Raw genomic sequence first — 27096 nt, forward strand, 5'->3', positions numbered from 1 at the left:
TGTATTTAGAAATATACAATGAAGTGGGGGTGAAGTCAGCATAGTTTTATTAAGGGGAGATCTTGCCTGACAAATCTGTGGGAACTCTTGTTTAAACAAGCTGTTTAAACAAAGGAGAGTCAGTGAATGTTATTTACTTGATTTTCAGAATGCCTTTGACAAATGTGCCACACACAAGGCTGTGAAGCAAGATAAAAACACATGGTGTTAGAGACAACGTACTAACATGGATAGATAATAGACTGACAGACAGAGTCCCTGGACTGGTGATGAACTGGTAACTTTAAACAGTGACCATGGTCCTTTTCAGGGTAGCAGCTGATGACTAGTGGAGTTCTGCAGTGGTCCACATTAACGATCTGGATGAAGGAAACTGACGGCGTTGAGACCAAGCTTGCAGGTGATAGGTGGACAGCATCTGCAGGAGGACTTGGGCACGTTAGGAGGAGTGGGCAAATGCTATGCACTTGGTAAGAAGAATAAGTGGGGAGAGAGTTTAGAAATCAGAGGTACAAAGGAGTTGGTGGGAGTCCTGGTTCAGAATGAGTCAGTAGTAAGGAAAGCAAATGCAAAGCTCTATTTTGAGAGGACTAGAATATAAAAACAAAGATATACTGTTGATACTTTATAAGGCGTCAGTCAGGCTGTAATTGGAATATTGTGAGCAATTCTGGAGCCTATATCCAAGGAAAGATGCTCTGGTCCGGAGGAGGTTCATGAGAATGATCCCAGAAATGAAAAGGCTTAATGTACATGGAGCCTTTGATGGCTCACGGCCTGTTCACGATGGGGTTCAGGGAGGTAAGGATCTCACTGAATAATAAAAGGTCTGGAAAGAGTGGACGTGAAAAGGATGCTTCCAATAGTGTGAGGATTCTAGGATCCGAGATCACAGCTTTAGAATAAAGGGACGACCTTTTTGAACTAAAACAGGGAGGAATTTCTTCAGCCAGAGCATGGTGAATCTGTGGAATTTGTTGCAACAGAGGGTTGTGAAAGCCAAATTATTGTGTGTATTTAAAGACTGACAGTTTCTTGATTGGTAAGGGAGTTAAGGGTTATGTGAAGATGGAAGAATATCCTGAGACCAGACAAAGCAACTATGACTGAATGGCAGAGCAGAGTCAGTGGGCCATTTGGTCTAATTCTGCTTCTATATCTTATGGTTCTGTTGGCTATATGCCCTTGAAAGCCACTAGGTTCACTGGAAAAAATTACCTTAATAAAGTAACATCCAGTAATCTGGGAAAACTGCTAGTTCAGCACCAAAATCTGGAGCATGCTGGATTAACAGAGTTTATTGAACTATTTGGGGCTTGTCTTTCTGCAAGTGCTGACAGTCTTCAATAACTGAAATACCTTTTCATTTTTAAATATTACCATTGCTCTTCAAATAAGCCCAACGACCTCATCTCCAGTTAGTTCATATCAGAAACATCAAATATGTGACATGATAAGAATGTGACATCTGTTCACTTCTCTTTAAGCAGGTTAAAAAGTGTAACATAACTTAGAGGACATGCCTCTTTTTTTGCATCTGTCTATGAGCTTAACATGACAAAATAGTCATGAATTTGCAGACTACCGTGCCTGCTCAGTCTCTTCAAAAGCAAAGAATCCATCTGTAGTTTCCAGATGGACTCCTCCATGTGACCAGATCAAAATATTCCAGAGACACAATTTGATTTTAGGCTTGATTCTCCTGATTCTTATGCAATAAGATCAACCTGATAGCAGATTGTGATCTTTGACAAGGACCTTATGAAAAATATAATGGCTTGTGAGAATTCAGTAATATATAGCTAAGAGCTGTTTTATTTAACAAAGCTGATCTCTGTGTACATGGAAATTAATATCCCTCTAGGTCTTAGTTCTAAACAAAAGTAGGCAGAATTAACCAATTATCTTTGGTGATTAAACATCCTGACATTAGAGAACCTGATAAAGACTAAGTTTGGATTTGGGAGCAGTATTTAAGATTGTAATAACAATTTGAAATAAAATCTAATGAGTATCAAGTTTGCATCAGCAGCCAGTGTCATCACAGGTGCTGCTGTCTTTATGTGAAATTGGAAAATGAATTACTATTTTCGGTGCAATAAACATTAATTATTCAATGGGAGAGTCATCATATTTCAAAAGCAGTTTCAAATGCATAAATATTTTCAGAGAAAACATGGAAAGATATTTTGTTTTGCAGTGTTGAGGAAATCAGTCGCAGTAACTTCAGACTGAAAGTTTGACTGTGGACTGTGAGGCCATGAATTGGTATTAGTGATTTTGCAAGAGGTGGGTTCAAGTCTTAGCTGTGCTTTTGTGACGGATCTGCTGAGACAGATAATGAGTCACCTTGAGACATCTGCCCTGCTTTAATAAGTGGTGATGGTCTGACATTGGCAGATGTCAGTAAACAGGCAAACTGCCTGCTAGCTCTGGTCTTCATTGGAAATGTTTTACAGTATATGTAAGCTAAAAAAAAATTCTGACAAACATTTCAGTTGAGCAAATTTAGATTAAAAGGTATTAATCCTTTAAGTGCTTTTACAAGCAAATCCTATGATCCTGTGGATGTTTCTCTGCATTCAATGACAGAACCTGGTAAAAGGTTAATTAGAGCACTCGGTTGAATTGTGCACCTTAATTGATTCTGAAAATACTATTCTAGTGTAAAAAATTATAATACTTATGATTTGCCATCAAACTTTTCCTTTTTTCCCCTGTGCTCATTAATCAAGACTATTGCTGAAAATGGCACCCATTTCTATCAAAGGAACACTACCTCACTTTTGCACTATTTATTTATGTATTAATTATTATAACAGTAATTTTTAATGTCTAGTAGTGGCTGCCACAAGCAACAAATTTCATGATAATGACATAAAATCATTATCTGTGCCGTGTCATATGACGTAGGTGATCATGTTCTATGACCATGATTGTTCTTTGGCAAATTTTCTACAGAAGTGGTTTGCTGTTACCTCATTACCTTCTTCAAGGCAGCATCTTGAGAAGACAAGTGACCCCATCTAATATCAATACCCTTCAGAGATTGTCTGCCTGGCGTCAGTAGTCACATAACTAGGACTTGTGACATTCACCAGCTGCTCATACGACCATCCACCACCTGATCCCATGGCTTCACGTGACCCTGGTCAGGGGGCTACCTACACCTTGCCCAAGGGTGACCTGCAGGCTAACAGAGGGAAGAAGCACCTTACACCTCCTTCGGTAGAGATGTAGCTCCACCCCACCACCCGTTCATGACATGTCAATGATAATAAACCTGACTCTGATTCTACAGGACTAGAAGTAAGAGGATAAATGTTACAGCCATGCAAAGAAACAACAACATTTACAAAGCAAAGGTTTTGAAAAACTGGCATTTAACACCAAAGAAATGAGGGTACCACTGCCTAGCACTTGAAATCATGACCTTATTTGGGGAACTAAAGATACAACAGTAAGAGGGGCTGAAAACCACATCCTAGACAATTATGTCCAGGTCCAGGACATCCTAGTCCAGGGCAGCCTGGACTAATTCAGATCAGTAGGACACCACTAAGTTCCTAAGGGAAGCAATGATCCAAATGTTAGCCACCTGGAAATCCAATCAGGTGGACATTCCATAACCACCAGAAATTATGCAGATGCTGGACATCCAAAACAACACACACAAAATGCTGGAGGAACTCAGAAGGTCAAAAGGTATCTATGGATATGAGTAAGCAGTCAACTTTTCAGGGCCTTTCTTTGCAATTTTGTTTTCTCCTTACTAAACCATTCACTACAGAATCATAATGATGACAAAGAGTGTACTGATACTAATAGACACTGCTTCACTGCAGCTTGGTGGCAGCAATTCATATCTTCTTTACTGACATTGCAAGCAAGGTGATAAATCTGAAGCTAAAAACAGAAAACATTAAAAATGTACATTAGGTCATGCAATGTCTAATAAAATCAAAGGTGGTGCAAACGTTTTAAGGTCAATGACTTCTGACTCCACATGTTGTCTGACCTACTGAGTGTTTCTCATAGTTTCTGCTCCTATTTCAGATATTATTACGATTATGCCCCAACAATGAGGCTCCTAAGCCAAGGCCTGGCCTCCTCTCTCATGACTAGTTATATTTATAGATGCATCATACCCTGGGAGTTAAACAGCCCACAAAAGCCTGCTGTGAATCTGACCAAACACAACCATGGACATGCTTCAACTCCTTGAAACAGGTTAATACCATCAAAGCCAAGGAAGATACTTTAAAGAGATCTTGTGATGGATTAGTTACATAGACAGCTCTTACAAAGGGACTAGAAAATTTTAGAGCCCTTTGACCCAGAGATTTCATACTGCCCAATAGAAAAAGCACTGTTTAAAGTGACCAATTTACATGATCACCAAAAGGGGAACACATTCCCAGACTCATATGGGATATATCTGACTCTGAATCTAACCCACTGAATCATCATAAAAAAGTGCCCCAAATCATAACATGTAACATTTAAGACTTTTCCCCAAAACTTGCCAATAGTACGGCACAACTTGTCTAAACAGTTTAAACACTTGATCATACACCGTGGCAAATATTCCAACAGTTCATACGTATAACAAAAGCGCAGAAACTAATTAAGCTTTGCGCCCGGCTGCGAAACGCTGAAGGGCAATACTAGGTTACTTCCATCGAGAAGTGCGTGTTTTGACGTTGGGAACGATAATAAACACCGTCATATTCGTATTTAGGTCTCTGACACAGGACTGCCCCAACACAGACGCTTTTCCAGCTGACACTCAAAATGGTTGAGTCTAATTAAAACGGAAGGAATTTCACACTTTTACAAACAACTTGAGTACACATACCTGATCTATTAACAACGTCCTGCTATTTTTAGAGAGATGATAGGCCGTGTAAGATCCCTGGACTCCTGCTCCAATAACTATCGCTTCAAAGTCACTCATCTTGCTGTTTGACGAAAATTGTAAATTGGGCTTTGGACCACGTGCCTTCCAAAGGTCACCTTGTTAGAAAGCTAAAGTGGTGTCAATGTCCTTTCTGCCCCGGGTCAGATAAGAGTTTTCATACGATATTAGAATAGCCTGCAGGGGAAAGCGTTCGCAAGTTTACAGTGGACGAAACTCTGGGATTAAAAATTTTAGCAGGAACCGAACCACTGGCTCGATCCTGTCATAGATTATAGAGACCGACGAGAAACAGTCAAACAGAGAGGTGCCGTGGGTCTTTCACTGTTCTTCACGCACTCCCCCAGACTCTGAACACGAAGTTTCTGCAGAGTAGCGGGAGAAAATTTTGAATCGGCTCTTCAGCGTTAATTCTGCGAAAAATGGAAACTTCGACAGTTCAGTTCAAGCGTTGGTCGTATTTTCTACATTTCATATCGCTGGTTATATTCCAACAGCTCTGGCGTTCATTTAGCTTAAAATCTCTTAGCTAAGTATCAAAACATTTGCCATTCCCGGGACTTTTTCCTCAAGTAATTAACTTTATGATCCAATTTCTACAGAGTTGCTTGAACTTTAATAAAGGGAGGTTCACACTGGGGATCTGAAGCAGTCATATCAGTATTGTTTATTTTAAAATGTGTTACTGGCATTGGAACATCTTGAACAAACCAAAGAGAAAATTCTGTCTTGGAACCACCTGTATTCCTAACCCCTGACTCTTGTCGTTTTCTTCCCTGGAATATACTGTAAACCTTTGGATTTTATTTCATTTTTAAAAAATCAAAGTGTTAAGTTTGAATAAATTCCTTTACTCAGTTTATTGTATTTGCCAATTTCTCCTTTTGCTCTGTCAGCGTCGCCTACCTCGAGTTCAAAGCTACTGATAGAGTCTGAGAGCTATTCCCAATGCACCTTCTGCTTTATATTCAGAAGGGACATCTGAAGGTCATCTTTTGTTTTATGATGAGGATCACTGGAAAACTGGTCACAACATTAACCTGGTGACCAAATGATTAATGTGCAGATTTAAATATGATGCCAAGGTTTAATGTATGGTTTATCACCTAATTTGGCCTTGTGAATTCAAGTTACAAGTGTTTAATAATAAAAGAACCAAAATAATTGACCGATTTGGAAAGAAGATAACAGATTGAACAGATTTTTGTATATTCATTTAGTTTTCCATTCAATGAATGTGGTGACTTGATTATGATCTTAAATGAAACCAAGGATCTAACATCTGACAATATATATAAAAAAACACCTCAAGAAAATAGGAACAGGAGCATATTACCAGGCTCCTGAAGCCAACCCCATGCCTCAACTCTTCATTTGTGCCAGTTCCACATGGTCCTCACCTTCCAAACAATATCCCTCTTTACACAAAGTGGTTGGAATTTGAAACATCCATAATGGGGCATAAGATGCAGGTTACTGGGACTGATGGGATAGATCTGCTGGGAGCCACCAGACAGCATGGTTTCCTGTCTTGTTATAATTGCTCCACAACTTAAAAAAGAATCGGTATGTGCAGGAAAGGGGAAGATGCCTGAATAAGAAGGTGGTGGTGGGGAGGGGAGGGGAAACCATACAAACTGGAAGGTGATTGGTGAAGCTAGGTGGGTGGGGGAGGAGGGAATGAAGTAAGAAGTTGGGAGGTGATAGGTGGAAGAGGTGAATGACTGGAGAAGAAGGAATCTGATAGGAGAGGAGATGGACCATGGAGAAAAGAGAAGGAGGAGGTGCAACAGGAGAAGGTTATAGGCAGATGAAGAGAAGAGGTAAGGGGGGGCAAAGTGGGGAAATGAAGAAGAGGAAAGGGGGAGGGCTAAAGTTACCAGAAGTTGGAGTAATCAATACATTCCACCCCCCCCCCAACCGCTCTGCTTTCCACAGGGATCACTCCCTTCATGTTCACCTTGTCCATTTGCCCCTCCCAACTAATTTCCCTCCTGGTACCAGCAAGCAGAAGAAATACTACACTTGCCCATTCACCTCCTTCCTCATCTCCATCCAGGGCCCCAAACAGACCTTCCAGGCCAGGCAACACTTCACTTGTGAACCTGTTGGCATCATCTGCTGTATCTGGTGCTCCTGATTCAGCCTCATCTATATTGGTGAGCCCAAAGTAGATTGGGAGACTGCTTTGTCAAGCGCATTCACTAAAACCATGACAAACTATTTCAATTCCAATTTGCATTCCAACATGTCAATCCATTGCCTCCTCTCCTGCCATGGCGAGGCCACGCTCAGGCTTGAGGAACAACACCTTAAATTTCATCTAGGTAGCCTCCAACCTGATGGTATCAGTTTCTCCACTAGTAATTTTTTCTCCCTCTCTTTCCATCTTCTTCAATTCTCCACTCTGCCCACCACCCTTACCTCTTCTCCAGCAATCACCTTCCCCTGATGCACCTCCACCTTCCTTTTTCACCATGGTCCACTCTTCTCCGATCAGATTCCTTCTTCTCCAGCTCTTTACCATTTCCACCTGTTACCTCCCAACTTCCCACCTCATAACTCCTCCCCCACCTTTCTTTATCTCTCACCTTCTAAGTTGTACTCCTCCCTCTCCGTCCCACCACCACCTTCTTGTTCTGGCATCTTCCCCCTTCCCTTGAAATCCTGTTGAAGGGTTTCAGCCTGAAACGTCGAGTGTTTATTCATTTGCATAGATGCTGTCTGGAGTGCTGAGTTCCTCCATCACATTGTGTGAGTTGCACCGGATTTACAGCATCTCAGAATTGCTAGTGTTTAAGGCCTGTACAGGGTTCTATTTAATTCTGTTTGCAGCTGCGGAATTGCTGAATGCTTGTTGACAAATATACAGTAACAAGAGAGTTACGTGTCACATATCAATGTCAGCTTCCAATTGACTCTCACTCATTTGTTCAGATTAGGAAACTAATCATTTTAAGTGATATTGCAGGCTTAGAGTATGATCCGTTATGAAGGAATAGGTTGCTTTATTCTTCTAATCAAAAAGTAGTAATTGATTTATATATTCAATAATCATGGCAGAATAAGTTATTTTGCTGCAATGTTTTCACTATTTTTTCTAATTCTGTTGGTACAGTGTTCTCCTCTTGTGGATTCCTAATTATTTTATACAGTTTATATTCAAAACCCCTTTTCATTGCATGCAATTGATTTATGATTCCTTAAGGTTGACATAGCTGGGAGGTAGTGGAGATAAGCTCTCACTACCTACTAAATGCTCCCAATGGCATGCACCTCAAATAGCCTCTGACAATTGCAGCTCCTGGACTTCACGTGTGGCTTAGCTATTAAGCCTGGCAGAACTGTTTCTACTGGCAGAAGAAGGGGTAAAGATGGGTCATTGGCAGCTTAAATCAGTCAGAAGGGGCTCGTCAGCTATAGCCGTCAGCTCATCTAGGAGAAGGAAAGCTCTGATCTCCAACCTCCAAACGAGGAAATCTGCAGATGCTGGAAATCCAAGCAACACATGCAAAATACTGAGAGGAACTCATCAGGCCAGGCAGCATCTATGAGAAAGGGTACAGTCGACGTTTCGGGCCGAGACCCTTCAGTAGGACTAGAGAAAAGAAGATGAGGAGTCAGGGTTAGAAGGTGGGGGGCGGAGATGAAGAAACACAAGGTGACAGGTGAAACTGGTGGCGGGGGGGAAGAGTGAAGTAAAGAGCTGGGAAGTTGACTGGTGAAAGAGATACAGGGCTAGAGAAGGGGTAATCCAATAGGAAAGGACAGAAGGCCATGGAAGAAAGCAAAAGGGGCAGGAGCACTAAGGGAAGATGATGGACAAGTAAGGAGATAAGGTGAGCGAGGGAAAAGGAGATGAGGAATAGAGAAGGGCGACATTACTGGAAGTTCGAGAAATCGATGTACATGCCATCAGATTGGAGGCTACCCAGACAGAATATAAAGTGTTACTCCTCCAACCTGAGTGTGGCCTCATCGTGACAGTAGAGGAGGGCATGGATGGATGTGTCGGAATGGGAATGGGAAGTGGAATTAAAATGGGTGGCCACTAGGAGATACCACTTTTTCTGGTGGATGGAGCATAGGTGTCCAACCTGTGCTGCATTGCAGCTATGCCTACTCATGGGGAAGGCTTTGGGAGTAAGCCCTGTGGAAAAATCTGGAGCTGGAGTCCGAAAGGCAGTCCGATGTTGAGCTCAACACAGACTGGCAACTCCTGTGATGCCACTGGTGTCAAACTGTAATGGTCTCTGCCGTTCCTTTGGATTCATCAGCAATGTGGAGAGGGGAGCCTACTGTATGGGGAACAGCTTGCTCTTCATATCGTATTGCCTTGGCTTGTGTATCACATATGCATCTAGAACACGATATGTACGGTTGACATTGACCAACAGAGGGCCTCAAATTTGAATTCCATATGTCAGCTTTTAGCTTGTCATGTCTTGGTTCCTTTCGATCTTTGATTAACTTGAAACTCCTTTCTCAGAATTTTAGTGCTAACCCATCAGTTGACACTATCTTATTCAATCAAGAATCCAATCCCCAACTCTTTTCCATATCTGTGCTGTTTTGTCTTCTTCAAGTATTTATCCATATCCATTAAAATGATATACTTTTGAAACAATTTCCACCAACCTTTCAGCCTGTATATTTCAAACCTGAACTTGCCATTTCTACAGATGGACATTTTTCATATGTTTCCAGCTGGGTATGGAAACACAAATGCCCTTGAATGGAGAATCCTCCAAAAAGTAGTGGACATGGCCCAGTCCATCAAGAGTAAAGCCCTCCCCTCCATTGAGGATATTTACACAGACTGTTGTTGCTGGAAAACACGATCTATTATCAGGGACCTATTACCAGGTCACGTTTTCTTCTCACTCCTGCCTTTAGGGAGAAGGTCCAGGAGCCTCAAAACTCAGACCACCAGATTGATTCAGGAACAGTCATTACTCCTCAACCATAAGGCTCTTGAACTAAAGGGAACAACTTCACTCAACTTCGCTTGCCCCGTGACTGAAATGTTACCACAACCTATGGACTTACTTTCAAGGACTTTTCATTTCATGTTCTCTATATTTAATCCTTATTTATTTATTATTATTATTCTTTCTTTCTTTTTGTATTTGCACAGTTCGTCAACTTTTGCACACTGGTTGAACATTCAGCCGGCGTGGTCTGTTATTGATTCTATTACAGTTGCTAATCTATTGTGGATTTATTGAGAAGTCCCACGAGAAAATGAACTTCAGGGTTGTATGTGGTGACATATATGTACTTTTATAATAAATTTACTTCGAATTTTTAAACTTTGATGTTTCAGAAGGCTAACATTTTTAACCCAGAGGGAGGTAAGGCAATGTTTGACCTGTCAACTTTTAAACCTGGAACAGAATAAACTTGATATTATACAATAGTTTGGTTATCTGATGCTGCTGATTTGACAATTAGCTGAGGAACCAATTTCTAAATTACTGTCACCAATTTATGTCGGCTATACTTAAGTTATGCAAGTGTTAATCAAATTAATGTGATTTCTCATGATGCAGCTGAGCTTCATCATGGAGGAATTTAAGGTGGGGGGTTATATGGGAGGCAGGGTTTTAGGGTCGGCACAACATTGTGAGCCGAAGGGCCTGTACTGTGTTGTAGTATTCTACATTCTATGTTCTATGGACCTTCGTAATCTCCAATGTATGTCAATAAGTTATTAGTATGCATTATGTTTACCAATGATTCAAATATGAACAAATAATTCAGGAACTTCTGTCTTTCCTGTAAATTTCACATCTTAATGGGAACTCACTGCTACAAATTGTGATATTATTCAAATCTCTGCAATGAGCAAAACTTGGGTTAATTAATTCTTGGTATTAAATGAAGGGTGAATTTCAATGGAAATGTTAAAGATTCATCTCAGGCAAATATTTAAATTTGTTTGCAAATAGATCTGCAAGACTTCTGCTTCTTCTGGAGATGCGCATCAGTGAGGAAGGAGATAGATTGGGGTAAGGATGTATTGAATTACATGACGGTGTAAAATGAATTCAGTGGATGATCACACTTCCTTTTACATAGAGACAGAAAATTGCATAGCATGGAAATAGACCTTTTTGTCCACAGTTCTGTCCAGTTTTAATTCACCATTAGTTAGCACAATGTAAGAAGACTATGGCATAACCTATGAGAATTACATACACAAAGGCATTTTACACCTTGACCCTGTAGTGACGCTATTTCATTTGACTGCATTCATGAGTATTCATGTATGGTTGAATGACAATTAAACTTGAAAATGAATTGTATTGAACACCAGCATAATGTTCAAAAATAGAGTTCTACATTATTTGTTAAATCTTGCATGATCTTAAGCACTATTATTTCCTTAGAGTATGGTAAAAACAAAAAAAAAATGCAATTGTTAGGATGACATTCAAGAACTAAATGTCAGGTTTCTGGTAATACTGAAAATGATGACATCCTAATTCAGATGGTTCTTTTGTCTGGTATCCTTGTGAGGATTAATTGAAGGAAATGGAAGTGAAATGGCTGAAAATTGGCACTCACTGTAGGTTTAAAAATAACATGAAGGTAAAGTGAAGTGGCATTTTTGTGAAGAAACATATGCACTAATTTGTATTAAGGTGAGAAAAATTAAAGTTATTGGTGTCAGGTCTCTGCTTCTTCAGCTATTTGTACATTTACTGCATGCAATTTTTAAAAATAATTTTGTTGATGCAGTCTGGACTTCACCTTTAGTATTAGTTTTCAGACTGCTGAATGGATGCTGATAAGAGCTATAGTTAATGCTGAGAGCTAAGTTCATTAGAAGGTATTAGGGAAGATCAGTGATTAAATTTGCCCTGAATACACTGATGCTCCATTCCAAAGGTGATTTACCATACATTTCTTGTACGATAATCTTAACCTCTTGGTAAGCACTTCCAGTATTCATTTTTATTTTATCAATCAGAAACACGATTCAGACCTTTATTAAGTAAGAACTTGAACCCTGAAAGCAAAGAGAGATAAAGTTCTTTACCATTGGCTTCTATTTACAACTGCAATGAGCAATTTTCCTTTTAATTAGTTATCACACATAGCAACATCCAGAACTTGTCTTTGACTGGAATATTTCAACAGCATGTGTTTGTAGCATTAAACCTTATCCATTTATCCAACTTAATTATTGACTGCTATCACCAGTGACAGGCTTTGTGGCTAATGAAGTGAAGATCTAATGAATAAAAGACCAAATACTTATCCACTGTTACTTGAATATTTGCACTCAGCACTTAATTTAACAAGAATTACTTGTATTTTTGTATAATTTACACTATTTCACTTACGTTTTCCCTCTGTGACAATTATTTATCTTCTATTCCCGATCAGATTTAATCATTATTAGTCCAAAGTTGAAAATTATGCTAAGCATACCAAAAAAACATAAACTCTGTGCTAACAGATCTGTTTCTATTTTACACAGTGACTGTTTTTACCCTCCAAATTTAGAGAACCAACTTAACTTATAAGCTTACGAGAAGCTAATTGGGCTTCAGGAGGAACTAGCAAGTGAAGGTTTTGCCCTTCTGGTCCAAGGACAATTCTGTCAACCGGATGTCAATGTACGAGTGACACTACCTACCCTTGGCAGGACCATAACTGTTCCTTATTACTAAACCTGACATTGGAAGCCACATCAAGGCATGACATTGCTGTTTTTCTATGTTAGATTCCTCATAAAGACAACAAATTTAGTTAAAGTTAGTGTATTCAGGTTTAGATTGCTCAACCGTTCTGATCCTTACCCTTTTTATGTATTGTGTGCTGCAAACCCAAAGGTCATTACTAAATGACAATAAAAGAGGACTGCGTGTCTTCATAATCTAATCTAATTTCCCCAATACCTACATTTAGCTTGTCAGTAGAACAGTTAAAAAAAAATTCCCTGAGACTGCTCCCTATAGGATCACAAGTACTCAAACATTTTTATAGGGCTTGATACAAACCCTTTGATCTATAGACATGATGGCAATTCTTTATCCACTAGAAGCTTTCGATAAATTATCTACTAATTCTTCATAACACAAGTTCTGAAAAGACCAGTAGCTAATGGTCTGTCAAAATATTTGATAGTGCATATGCTGTGCCTTTTTATGGAGATCCAGATGGGCAAATGGGTGAGAACCTGGCCAATTGTGTTCAAAGTAGGGAAGTATAAGGTCAAGCTTTTCAGTAACATGATTGTTATTAAAATGGAGAGCGTATGTTATGAGAATAGGCTGAATTTTCCTTGGATCGATGGAGGATGAGAGGTGACTTGATAGAGGTGAACAAGATGATGAGAGGCATTGATCGTGTGGATAGCCAGAGGCTTTTTCCCAGGGCTGAAATGGCTAACACAAGGGGCATAGTTTTAAGGTGCTTGAAAGTAGGTACAGAGGGGATGTCAGGGCTAAGTTTTTCACACAGAGAGTGGTGAGTGTGTAGGAAGACATGGGAAACTGCAGCTGCTGAAATCTGGAGCGAAAGAGCAAGAAGCTGGAGGAATTCAGCAGATCAAAGGTCCAAAGGTTCATTTATTATGAAACTCTGAAATACTTCTTCTCTGGGTAGCCGTGAAACCAAGAAAGAAAAGAAGAAAAAGGGCAAATCAACCCCCAAATCCCTCCTCCCACACAAAAAATACAAACAAAATGGAGCAGGCACATCAACCTCTAAAAATCCACCCCTCCCCCCCCCCCCAATCCCACATACACAAAAAATGAGAACGATCAGAATCAGGTTTATCATCACCGGCATGTGACGTGAAATTTGTTAACTTAGCAGCAGCAGTTCGATACAATACGTAATACAGAGTATAGAAGAAAAAACAAACAAAATGAAATAATAGTAGTAAATAAATAAGTAAATCAATTACAATATATGTATATTGAATATGTAACCCTCAGGTTCGGCGAGCAGCGTTAATCTAGGGTGAGACAGTCTCTGGCTTGGCCAAACTTGAGAAATCTTGTTTGGGTAGATGCTGCGTGATGTGTTTCCCTGTTACAAATCAGTACACAAACATGAAATAACAAACAGTACACAATATGCAATTAAACGATTGAGTTTTATAATTCTTAATTTGACTATAGGGTTAGAAAAGAAAACAAAAAGAAAAAGGGCCCATTTTCATGAAACAGTCCAATGCGCACGTTGGTGCTCTCTGTTTTCCCATCTGTTCGTTCTCCATCAATTTCCACCCCGGCCGTCGTCGACTCTCGACCCCATTCCAAGTGCGCTTAGTCCTGCAGTCTACAATTTCCCCATTCTGGCATCTTCTCTCTCCATCTTCTCCTGAACAAAAGGCTGCGCATCCCTCACTCTTGGGCACACAAGAAAGCAAGCCACTCCCCTCATGGGACGCCGCACATTCCAAAGCTAGTTATCTCTAGACATAACCCAAACACAATGCTGCTGTAGAGAACCCATTACATTAGCAGTGAAAACCTTCCCAGGGCATTACACTCTTTCCCCCTCCAAATTTAGTCATGTCCTCATGACTTTGAGATAACTTGCCAACCCTTCCTGAAAAACACAAGTCCAACCCAGGTGCAAAAGGCTGACATAGCTCCCCAAAGCGGTAGAGGCCACACTCTTTTCCACCGGTGCTCCATAGGCCAGCCTATCCGGTGGTCCCCCGATTCTGTGAGACCTCCGTACCCCCTCATCTAGCTCCTCATGTTCTGACACTGCTGAGAATACTTCTGGTCCATCTGGCGAGGCCTTCCCCAGCCATCACTCGTGCCCACCTGCAACTCGGACCCCTCTGTCCCTTCGCTTCATCCCTTGCAGGATCCCGCTGCAACCCACACTGTCCACAGATAGCTCCCTATCAGCTTCATCATATGGGAAGGGGGGGGGAGTCACACCTGTTGATAACAACTGGGACATCTCAGTTATCTACTCTGCCACAATCTCCTCAACCACTCCCTGGGGCAGGCCATCTGTGGTCACTTCACCACAGGGGACCCTGATGATGGAGGCCTCCAGCGCCTCCAATGCATTCTCCTCTTGTTGTACTTCTCTGATCAGTTCAACAAATGAGGCAGGGAGACGTGTCTTATGAGACAGTCGGAGACCCCAAACGATTAGGTCTTTGGACTGGGCGCCCTTTGCTATCTGGTCCATTCTTAACTTATCCACCTCAGGTGCCTGAATGGCCCCTCTGTGCCACAAGCAATTTAGCTGCCTCTCTAGCCAAAAGATGTAGGCAGAAAGCTTCTTCCCCTTCTCCTGACACACGTTCTGAAACCCCGCCATAAGCTCCATTGGGCTTCCTGTCCTGCCAAAGGCATTTTCCATGTAATTGGCTGTATTTGCTAGGGGATACTGGGACCTGACGGCTCTCACAAAATCAGCAGCCTGCCCACTCAAACTCTCAACAAAACTCTGTCACTTTACGTCATCAGAGCACTGCCACTCATCTAACAACTGCGAGGTCTGCTCCGCCCAAGTCTCGTACTCCCCTTCCCCTTTATGGGTGGGCGTTATTCCAGAGAATAGGTGGAGCCTACCATAGCTGGGACTATGGACCTGAGCACTTTTCCATGTATTTGCTAGAGAGGTAAGGGCGGATACTAACTCAGAATTCTCCCTTTTCCCTGGGGGACGGGGACTAATTAGACATTCCAAATCTGACCACTCCTTCCCCTCACTCCTCAGAAACAATTGAACCCTGCCCTTGAAATTTCTGCCCCCAACTACGGGAAGATCTACTTGTGATTTGGCCCTCTCTGCTGCCGCTACATCAATACTAGTTTGCAGTAAAACAAGGGCTGCACCCGTCGTTTTATCAAACCTCTGCCCCGCAATTTTAACAGTACTTAACAAGCAAATTAACAATTCAACCAAAGTACAAAAACCTACCCCACTCAACACACACGTGTTAGTTACCGGTAACCCCTGTGGATGAACAACACCGCTCCACCCCGGCAGCATCCATACTAGTGCAGACTTAAAACACACAACCCAGTGGTTCATTGCTCAGGGCAATCACATAGCATCCAACGAAATCAATCCCAGATGAGCCCCCACAACTGTAACACTCAGGTTCGGCCGCGGCATTAATTTAGGGGATGACAGCCTCCGGCACACAAGAAAGAAAACCGCTCCCCTCATGGGATGCCACACATTCCAAAGCCCCCTTTATCTCTTGTCATAGCCCAAGCACACTGCTGCTGCAGAGAAACCATTACATTAGCAGTGAGACCTTTCCCAGGGCATTACAAATAGATTAAAAATTGTGCAAAAACCAGAAATAATATATATTAAAAAGGGAGGCAGTGTCCAAGGGTTCAATGTCCATTAAGGATCTGTACCTCCTACCTGATGGTAACAATGAGAAAAGGGCTGGAGGTCCTTAATGATGGATGCTGCCTTTCTAAGACGCCGGTCCCTGAAGATATCCTGGGTACTTTGTAGGCTAGTACCCAAGATGGAGCCAACTAAATTTACAACCCTCTGCAGCTTCTTTTGGTCCTGTGTAGTAGCACCCTGCATACCAGGCAGTGATGCAGCCTGTCAGAATGCTCTCCATGGTACATCTATAGAAATTTTTGAGTGTGTTGTGGACATACCAAATCTCTTCAAACTCCCAATGAGGTATAGCTGCTGTCTTGCCTTATTTATAACTGCATCGATAAGTTGGGACTAGGTTAGATCCTCAGAGATCTTGAGACCCAGGAACTTGAAACTGCTCACTCTCTCCACTTCTAATTCCTCTATGAGGATTGGTATGTCTTCCTTTGTCTTACCCTTCCAGAAGTCCACAATCAGTTTTCTCATCTTACTGATGTTGAGTGCCAGGTTGTTGCTGCAACACCACTCCACTAGTTGGCATATCTTGCTCCTGCACGCTCTCTCATCAGCACCTGAGATTCTACCAACAATGGTTGTATCATCAGCAAATTTATGGATGGTATTTGAACTATGCCTAGCCACACAGTCGTGGGTAGATAGAGAGTAGAGCAGTGGGCTAAGCACACACCCCTGAGGTGCACCAGTGTTGATCATCATTGAGGAGGAGATGTTATCACTGATCTGCACAGATTGTGGTTTTCCAGTAAGGAAGTTGAGGATCTAATTGCAGAGGGAGGTACAGTGGCCCAGGGTCTGCAACTTGTGGGAAATCTGCAGGACTGTGGGAATGATGGTATTAAATGCTGAGCTTTAGTCAATGAACAGCATCCTGACGTAGGTGTCTGTGTTTGCGTCTGCCATTGATCTATTGTGCTGATAGGCAAATTGCAATGTGTCCAGGTCCTTGCTGAGGCAGGAGGCAGGAGTTCAGTCTTGTCATGACCGTCCTCTCAAAGCATTTCATCACTGTTGATGTGAGTGCTACCGGGCGATAGTCATTAAGGCAGCTCACATTATTCTTCTTAGGCACTGGTATAATTGTTGCCTTTTTGAAGCAAGTGGGAACTTCCGCCCGTAGCAATGAGTGGTTGAAAATGTCCTTGAATACACCTGCCAGTTGGTTGGCACAGGTTTTCAGAGCCTTACCAGGTACTCCATTGGGACCTTCTGCCTTACAAGGCTTCACTCTCTTTGAAGACAGCCTAACATTGACCTCTGAGACAGCGATCACAGGGTTATCTGGTACAGCAGATTGGGCAAAAAACACAGGATACAAGAAGTACTATAAGACCAAAAAAAAAAGCGCTATAGTCCAAGTCCATATCCAAAATGTAGAAAACTTTGGCAAAATTCTCCGGGTGCAGAGGCAGGCTCTCCCCTCTCTGGTATTGTAGCAGATCAAAAGGCAGTAATCAGAAAGCATTTGTGGAAGAAAATGGAGAGTCAATGTTTTGGGTCGAGTCACTACACCTGGACCATGTATCTTATTTGTGAATGCTTCAATTTCTTGATCTAAACATTTCAATCATGTTTCAAAAGGTTGATTGTTGACCACAACACCTATGGACCCAGATTACCAAAAGATAAGTACAGTGATTACCAAGTTGACTTTATAATTGCAGGAAAACATATGTCATTCAGACATCATTATGTTAACTACCCTTCAAAAACATGAATCGAAGAAAAATTGAATTAACTTTGAGATCACATTTTTTTTGTGTATATGTGGGTCAGCATGCATGTGGTACCATATTTGACCTCTTGATGGCCCACTTCTTCCAGACAGTCCTGAGCACAGCCATTATCAGAGCTGCTATCTGCTTTGTGCTCAGGAGCCGTGGGGCCTTGCTGTTCAGATGACAACACATTTAAAAGCACTGATGCATGAAAAATTAGTGTGTAATTATGTGAAAGTATAAAAATTTCTGAGGGGGCTTATCAAATCTACTTTGTAATTAGCACAATGGGTGAGAGAAACTGTAAAATTCTTCCACTATAATTCTTATTGATATCAGTATAAATACGAAGTGAAGCTGTGAGAGGGAAGATTTAAAAGAGTGCTTATTTGGATAAACACGATTCCAAGTACCAGGACTCTATGATTATTATTTTGTTCTTAAGCCAGTCGAAGGATCATTCAAAGAGCGTACTGATTCAGAAGAGCTATTAAAGGGTTAATCTCCTGTAAGAAGGCAAGGGAAAACCTGGGAAATTAATCCAACGATAGCCTCTACCTTCATACCTGGAAGATTATTGTGAGGACTGATGAGTTGGGCAAGCTGATTAAAATTTATATTCCATGCAGTCATTCTGTTGCAGGGATCTAAACTTCCACATAAGCTTATCAAAATATAGTTTATAATTAGGCCATAGCTTGGATGCTTCAAGAGAGAGTGGATGATTATGTGTAATAGTTTCTTTACAAGGTGATTAAGGACAGACAAAATTACTGAGCGAAACATGGTGGGAAATGGTTATAGAAAGAGGAGAATAAGCAGTGAGTGAAGCTGACAAAGGAGCTAGATTCTTCAAGTGCAGAAGATCATTAATATTGAAAGTGTCTGATTTAATTATGAAACCAAGGAGAAATGCAGCAACTTGTGCTGCAGATTTCTTTGCTTGTTTGTTTAAAAGATCTTCCTTCTTTGATTAACTTCTGTGTGACTGTGCTAGTATAAAAAACACACTGCACAGGTTACATCTACCTTCAAATACTGGATCTGTGATCCTCCAGGTTACAATTGTTTAAAAACTCATCCAAGTACGTTATGAACTTGCTGCGAGGTTATGCCTCAACACCCTTTATGGCAGTGAGTCCAGACCCCTAACACAACTGTTGAAATAATATTCTATCATCTCCCTTTGAATTGTTTGACTAATCACATTAAATCTATGCCTCTAGTTTTTAGCCTTTTTTGTTAAATGCCCAATGTATCATTAGCACCAGCCTACCTGCCATCAAACACCTACTGTAGATACAGAAAGGTGCCAAAGAAAAGGCCAGCAATATCATGAAGCATCCTACCCTCCCTGCTCATGGAGTGTTGGTCCCACTCCCATCAGGGAGGAGGCTATGTAGCACCCGCACCAGGAACATCAGAATCAAAAACAATTACTTTCCTCAAACAGTGAGGCTGATCAAAACTTCCAATTCTCCACTCTCCCACCCCCACTACGTTATCATTTCCTGTCAGTCACCTTATGTACAGACACTCCTGTAACTAACGTTACTTTATGTACATACAATCAATCTACATTAAGTATATAGCTATTGTATGTATTTATTATGTTTCTTTTATTATTATGTTCTTTATCTCATTGTGTTTTTTGGTGCTGCATCAGATCTGGAGTAACACTCATTTCATTCTCCTTTACATTTGTGCACTGGAAATAGTGGAAAACGATCCAGAATCTTGAAAACCAGGAACTGATTCTCTTATCTATTTTGTCCAGATTAATTGTAATTTTATACACTTCAATTAAGTCTCCCTTTAGTCTCCTCTGTTTCAAAGGGAACAACACAATCTTATTTAATCTCTCCTCTTAGTTACACTTTTGCAGTCCTGGAAACATCTAGCACATTTCCTCTGCCCCATCTTCAGTACAATCACACCATTCCTGTAACATGGTGACCTGAATGATACACAATTCACAAGAGGCAACACCACAAGTGTTGCAGACTACGTTCTAACATAACTTGCTACTCGTATATTCCATTCTTGGCTGTTTAATGAAAATGGCCCATTTGCCTTTCTGACCTACTTATTGATATTCTTCTACCTTTGAATATATATGGAGGTATACTCCCAGGATTGCCCCTACCTCTGCACAACTCAAAAGCATCTCATTTATTGTAGTTCCCTCGGATTTGATCACCTTGGATGCTTCATATTTCTTTGGATTAAATTACATTTGCCATTTTTCCATGTAACTGACCAGACTATCCATATCTTCCTACTGTCTAAAGCTTATCTGTCACAACCACATATTAATTTCTTTTTATCATCAGAAAACTTCTTTATCATGCAGTAGTTAAAAATTATTTTAATTCTTAAGTAAGGATCTGAGCCCTGTAGAATGCATTGGTAACATACTTTGATAACAAAAACTCCCCTTGCTGCCTCCTACTGAGCTAGTTTTGGATCAAATTAGTTTTTCTCCTCTGGATCCTGTGGGAATTTTGCTTTATCTAAACAGCCTGCTCTGATGGACTTTGTCAAAAGCATTGTCTAAATCCAGGCAGGATACACTAAATGCATAGTCACAAGCCAGACATGAGTTTCTCTGAAGAAATATATACTGATTGTTGCCGCACTTTCCAAACTTTTGTCTCACCTGCACAAGTTTGCAGTCCCTTTGAACAAACAGGAAACTTGACCCCTTGACACTCAGAACACGGGATGTAACTAATCCATGGAGTAGCGCAGTGTTTGTGAGGAACAAATCAATGACAACCAATAGGTAATAAACAGCCGAAAGAACAGATTGCAGTTGCTGGAATCCGGAACATTTTTTTTCGTTCCCGAATCCAGCATCTGAAATCCTTAGAGTTGCCGCCTGACATGTTGAGTTCTTCTGACATCATGTCTGATGCTCCAGGTAATAAACTGCGGCTTAAGCCTCGTGGAGAAATATCAAGTAAGGATTAAAGGTTAGTGAGCTGAAGATGTACTTCAAGAAAAGCATTTCATGTAATCTGAGATGATGCACTTTGGGTTTGAAATCCGGCCAGTGCTATCATGTTTGCTGTTGTGTGCTGGGGCAGCAGGCTGAGGGTAGCAGACACCAACAGAATCAACAAACTCATTCGTAAGGCCAGTGATGTTGTGGGGATGGAACTGGACTCTCTCACGGTGGTGTCTGAAAAGAGGATGCTGTCCAAGTTGCATGCCATCTTGGTCAATGTCTCCCATCCACTACACAATGTACTGGGTAGGCACAGGAGTACATTCAGCCAGAGACTCATTCCACCGAGATGCAGCACAGGGCGTCATAGGAAATCATTCCTGCCTGTGGCCATCAAACTTTACAACTCCTCCCTTGGAGGGTCAGACATCCTGAGCCGATAGGCTGGTCCTGGACTTATTTCATAATTTACTGGCAAAATTTACATATTACTATTTAACTATTTATGGTTCTATTACTATTTATTATTTATGGTGCAACTGTAACGAAAACCAATTCCCCCCAGGATCAATAAAGTATGACTATGACTATGACTAAATGAGCTTCATCATGGATGTACGTGTGGGTATTAAATGTAGGAGCAAAGAAAGGGAAAACAGAGGCTGACCACTCAACCATAAACTAAGTCATTAACTCTGGTTACCAGAAATAGTTATCTTGAGTAAATAAAGTATCTTCTGGAATGAATATGGCATTGGGTGCAGTATTACCACAATTGTATTACTAGGTTAGAAAGCAAGATACCTGACTCAATAATTCAGAGAGTTTAAATTCATATTTCTGCTCTGGCAGTTTCAAATTTGTGCTCAGTTCTAAATTTCATTTAAAATTGAAAACTTAGCAGGGCAAAACCCACCAGAAAATGCTGGAAACGTTCAGCAAGTCACACATCATCAATGTGAAGAGAAACAGGTCTGAGACCGTTTGTCAGAACCAGGGAGGAGAGCAAGCGCTTTCGTTTTCAGTAGCAGAGAAGGTAGGGAATAGTTGTTGGAATGTGTCAGTGGACTTCCAGGAAAACATTTGATTTGCATCATAGTTCTGAAGTAAACATGGAAGAAAAGTTTGCTTTCAAAGTTCAAGTTGAAAGTAAATTTATTATCAAAGTATGCATATGTCACTAAGCACCACCTTGAGATTCATTTTCTTGCAGGTTTTGATGTAGGTTAATATTTCCTGTTGAACAGGAGGGAGGAGCTTCTTGCATGCTGCATGTGACAAAAGAGCTTGCAGAGGCTGCTTACAATAGATAAATGTTCTGTTTTCTTGAACTGTCATCCCCCACCTTCACTAAAGAAAATCGATATTAAAATCACATTAGGGAATACTTAAGTCACCTCCCCGCCAGATGCTTCTGATATCAGCTATGACAGTTGCCAGGAAATTTGGCTAGTTGGTTGAAGTCTGACCACTTACCAACATGCAGATAGCTATTACAGGCTGGAAAAACTAGTATTTATATTGGTAAAGGAATGTGTCCTTTAGATGTGCTGAAGCAGGAAGCAGGAAGCGGGCTAAGGTACATTGATTAATTGCTACAATGCAAATGCATTTATATTAATTTGCATACACCATTGATAGTAACCTTCTAGGGATATACATGGAGAGAGTTCCTTCTTTTCCAAGCTTTTCCAAGGGTTTAGATGGGGCAGAGTTTGTTAGTGTGTCCAGGACGGATTCCTGTCACAGTATGTGGACAGGCCGACCAGGGGGAATGCCATACTAGATCTAGTACAAGGTAATGAACCGGATCAGGTCACAGATCTCTCAATGGGTGAGCATCTGGGGGACAGTGACCACCGCTCCCTGGCCTTTAGCATTATCATGGAAAAGGATAGAATCAGAGAGGACAGGAACATTTTTAATTGGGGAAAGGCAAATTATGAGGCTATAAGGCTAGAACTTGCGGGTGTGAATTGGGATGATGTTTTTGCAGGGAAATGTACTATGGACATGTGGTCAATGGTTAGAGGTCTCTTGTGGGATGTTAGGGATAAATTTGTCCCGGTGAGGAAGATAAAGAATGGTAGGGTGAAGGAACCATGGGCAACAAGTGAGGTGGAAAATCTAGTCAGGTGGAAGAAGGCAGCATACGTGAGGTTTAGGAAGCAAGGATCAGATGAGTCTATTGAGGAATATAGGGAAGCAAGAAAGGAGCTTAAGAAGGGGCTGAGAAGAGCAAGAAGGGGGCATGAGAAGGCCTTGGCGAGTAGGGTAAAGGAAAACCCCAAGGCATTCTTCAATTATGTGAAGAACAAAAGGATGACAGGAGTGAAAGTAGGACCGATTAGAGATAAAGGTGGGAAGATGTGCCTGGAGGCTGTGGAAGTGAGCGAGGTCCTCGATGAATACTTCTCTTCGGTATTCACCAATGAGAGGGAACTTGATGATGGTGAGGACAATATGAGTGAGGTTGATGCTCTGGAGCATGTTGATATTAAGGGAGAGGAGGTGTTGGAGTTGTTAAAATACATTAGGACAGATAAGTCCCCGGGGCCTGACAGAATATTTCCCAGGCTGCTCCATGAGGCAAGAGAAGAGATTGCTGAGCCTCTGGCTAGGATCTTTATGTACTCGTTGTCCACGGGAATGGTACTGGAGGATTGGAGGGAGGCGAATGTTGTCCCCTTGTTCAAAAAAGGTAGTAGGGATAATCTGGGTAATTATAGACCAGTGAGCCTTACATCTGTGGTGGGAAAGCTGTTGGAAAAGATTCTTAGAGATAAGATCTATAGGCATTTAGAGAATCATGGTCTGATCAGGGACAATCAGCATGGCTTTGCGAAGGGCAGATCGTGTCTAACAAGCCTGATAGAGTTCTTTGAGGAGGTGACCAGGCATATAGATGAGGGTAGTGCAGTGGATGTGATCTATATGGATTTTAGTAAGGCATTTGACAAAATTCCATACAGTAGGCTTATTCAGAAAGTTAGATGGCATGGGATCCAGGGAAGTTTGGCCACGTGGATTCAGAATTGGTTTGCCTTAAGAAGGCAGAGGGTGGTGGTGGAGGGAGTATATTTGGATTGGAGGATTGTGACTAGTAGTGTCCCACAAGGATCGGTTCTGGGACCTCTACTTTTCGTGATTTTTATTAACGACCTGGATGTGGGGGTAGAAAGGTGGGTTGGGAAGTTTGCAGACGACACAAAGGTTGGTGGTGTTGTAGATAGTGTAGAGGATTGTCAAAGATTGCAGAGAGACATTGATAGGATGCAGAAGTGGGCTGAGAAATGGCAGATGGAGTTCAACCCGGAGAAGTGTGAGGTGGTACACTTTGGAAGGACAAACTCCAAGGCAGAGTACAAAGTAAATGGCAGGATACTTAGTAGTGTGGAGGAACAGAGGGATCTGGGGGTACATGTCCACAGATCCCTGAAAGTTGCCTCACAGGTGGATAGGGTAGTTAAGAAAGCTTATGGGGTGTTAGCTTTCATAAGTCGAGGGATAGAGTTTAAGAGTCACGATGTAATGATGCAGCTCTATAAAACTCTGGTTAGGCCACACTTGGAGTATTGTGTCCAGTTCTGGTTGCCTTACTATAGGAAGGATGTGGAAGCATTGGCAAGGGTACAGAGGAGATTTACCAGGATGCTGCCTGGTTTAGAGAGTATGGATTATGATCTGAGATTAAGGGAGCTAGGGCTTTACTCTTTGGAGAGAAGGAGGATGAGAGGAGACATGAAAGAGGTGTATAAGATAATAAGAGGAATAGATAGAGTGGATAGCCAGCGCCTCTTCCCCAGGGCACTACTGCTCAATTCAAGAGGACATGGCTTTTGGGTAAGGGGTGGGAAGTTCAAGGGGGATATTAGAGGAAGGTTTTTTACTCAGAGAGTGGTTGGTGCGTGGAATGCACTGCCTGAGTCAGTGGTGGAGGCAGATACACTAGTGAAATTTAAGAGACTACTAGACAGGTATATGGAGGAATTTAAGGTGGGGGCTTATAGGGGAGGCAGGGTTTGAGGGTCGGCACAACATTGTGGGCCGAAGGGCCTGTACTGTGCTGTACTATTCTATGTTCTATGAAGCATATGTAATAAAATGAGTTTTTTGGGGGTCCTTTCACTTCATGTATTATTCTTTTCATCAACAGTTGTTTAAAGTGAAAATGATTATTGACCTGCATCTCTCTGTTCATTTAATGATCCAGTTAGTTGCTGTATTTAATTGATAGTGTAAGTATAAATATCAATCAATGCAGGCAGCTTTGAGTGTACATGAACTATTTGTTTAGACTCCCCTGTATATACGTTCACATTTCAATGGCTAGGATATATATTTTTTTAAATCCCTGCTAAGTAACATTCTGAGCACATCCTTTATATTCACTTCGGGAGGCAATGAATATCAGCAGTATTTTAGTGAGTGACAGGATGACAAAATTGACATTCCGCTCAGGTGCTTTTTTTTTTATATATAAACCTCCCCACTTGTGCAGATTTGTTACATTTATTTGGAAATTACCTTGCACATACTGGAGGCAGTATTTATACAGTGATTGGCAGTTCATCTGAAAATGGACAGAGTTCTGGAGCAAATGGAGCAGAAGCCATAAAATGGAGCTTGAACAATGGTTCACTTCTTGCCGGCAGAGATTTGTGAGAAATCCATCAACTGCGCCATTATGACAAAATAACACATTTGCATCAAATTCATCAAACAGATTTTCAGATTTACATGAAGTGCACTTTCTATTTTGATTGGTGTAGCAGCTGCTTGCTCAACAGAAGCAATGGACTAATGAGTAAAATAAATAAGGAAATTTTACAAAATGGGAATAGCTTTGAGGTTTGCTCTTTTATCAGTATGCATGATCCCAAGATTCCACTTTTGCCTGGATCCATGCTTCCTTATGCCTGGATCTCTGCAAATATCTTATGTAGCCTTGGAAGTATTAAATTTAACATGGTTTGCCTAGTTAAATTGGTGCGGGGTTTTTTTTTGTAGAAAGTTGGTTTTGCCCCATTAGAAGTGAGCATATAACTTTACTTTTTCCTCCTACATTGTAATTAGAATGTTCCACAAACTCTTTCTCTCTGTGTTCAATCAAGATTCTTTCAGCTGTTTTCGTAAGTCATTTCCTCTAAACTGGAGCCCTCTTTATTCTTTTTTTGCTTTATTCTTTGGCCCTGCAAGTCTTTACTTACCAGCTTACATCACCTAGTAGCTATATTTTGATTTAACCTAACAACCCCTCCTTGCATTTATATTCTTAAGGGTGAGCACACTATATTTTTTCACTTTCTTTTGAAATATCTCTACTTAAAAAGAGTCACCCTAGATTGAAAATTCTTCATGATGTTAGAGGTGACACAGCAAAAGGAAACTGCTGGGTGTTTTTAAGATAGGGAGTGACAATCTAATCCAGATAGCTTGCAATCTATTATACTTGTTAAACTTGTGAAATCATACATTCATACAGGTAATTGTGCATTACCTGTGCATTAAGCCCACAGTGTAAATCATGATGATACAGGAAAGAATTTTAAAGTGACGTTTTTTCTCACTCCGTTATTGGAACAAATTACTGAAATTAAACAATCAAATATTTACTAGGGAGGAATTCATACTGGGATCAAAATAACTTAGCTGTATTCTGGTGGAAGCCAGTCTGCTATTAAGATTTACTAAATGCATCATCAATCATATAAAATAGCTGCAGTAAATGGGACAGAATAGAATAGATGTAATTCAGGCTTTATAAGCATTGGTCAGACAACACTTGGGTATTGTGAGCAGTTTTGGGTCCCTTACCTAAGAAAAGATATGCTGGCATTGGGGAGGATTCAGAGGAGATTCTTAAGAATGAGCCCAGGAATGAAAGGGTTAACATTAGATGTCTCTGGGCGTGTACTCATTGGGGTTTAGAAGAACAAGGGGGATCTCATTGAATCCTACTGAATATTGAAATACCTAGATGGAGTGGACATGGGGACGATGTCTCCGATAGAGAGGGAATCTAGGACCAGAGGGCACAGCCTCAGATTAAAAGGACATTGCTTTAGAACAGAGATGAGAAGGAACAGGGAGTGATGAACCTGTGAAATTCATTGTCACAGACGGCTGTGGAGGCCAAGTCATTG

General features: G+C 41.1%; 1 protein-coding gene across 1 annotated transcript in view; it reads right to left on the minus strand.

Moving 5' to 3' along the window:
* The window catches only part of pipox (pipecolic acid oxidase), a 78951-nt gene extending 63857 nt beyond the window's left edge, over window positions 1-15094 (minus strand). Inside the window, exons 1-2 of the mRNA XM_072243650.1 lie at window positions 14871-15094; window positions 4859-4961 (exon numbers count right to left, since the gene is read on the minus strand). Of these exons, the coding sequence (XP_072099751.1) occupies window positions 4859-4961; window positions 14871-15094 (327 nt within the window). The remainder of the gene's footprint in view (window positions 1-4858; window positions 4962-14870) is intronic.
* Between the last annotated feature and the right edge of the window lie 12002 nt (window positions 15095-27096).

The sequence above is a fragment of the Mobula birostris genome, chromosome 25 (assembly GCF_030028105.1).
Source record: "Mobula birostris isolate sMobBir1 chromosome 25, sMobBir1.hap1, whole genome shotgun sequence".
Classification (NCBI taxonomy): Eukaryota; Metazoa; Chordata; class Chondrichthyes; order Myliobatiformes; family Myliobatidae; genus Mobula; species Mobula birostris.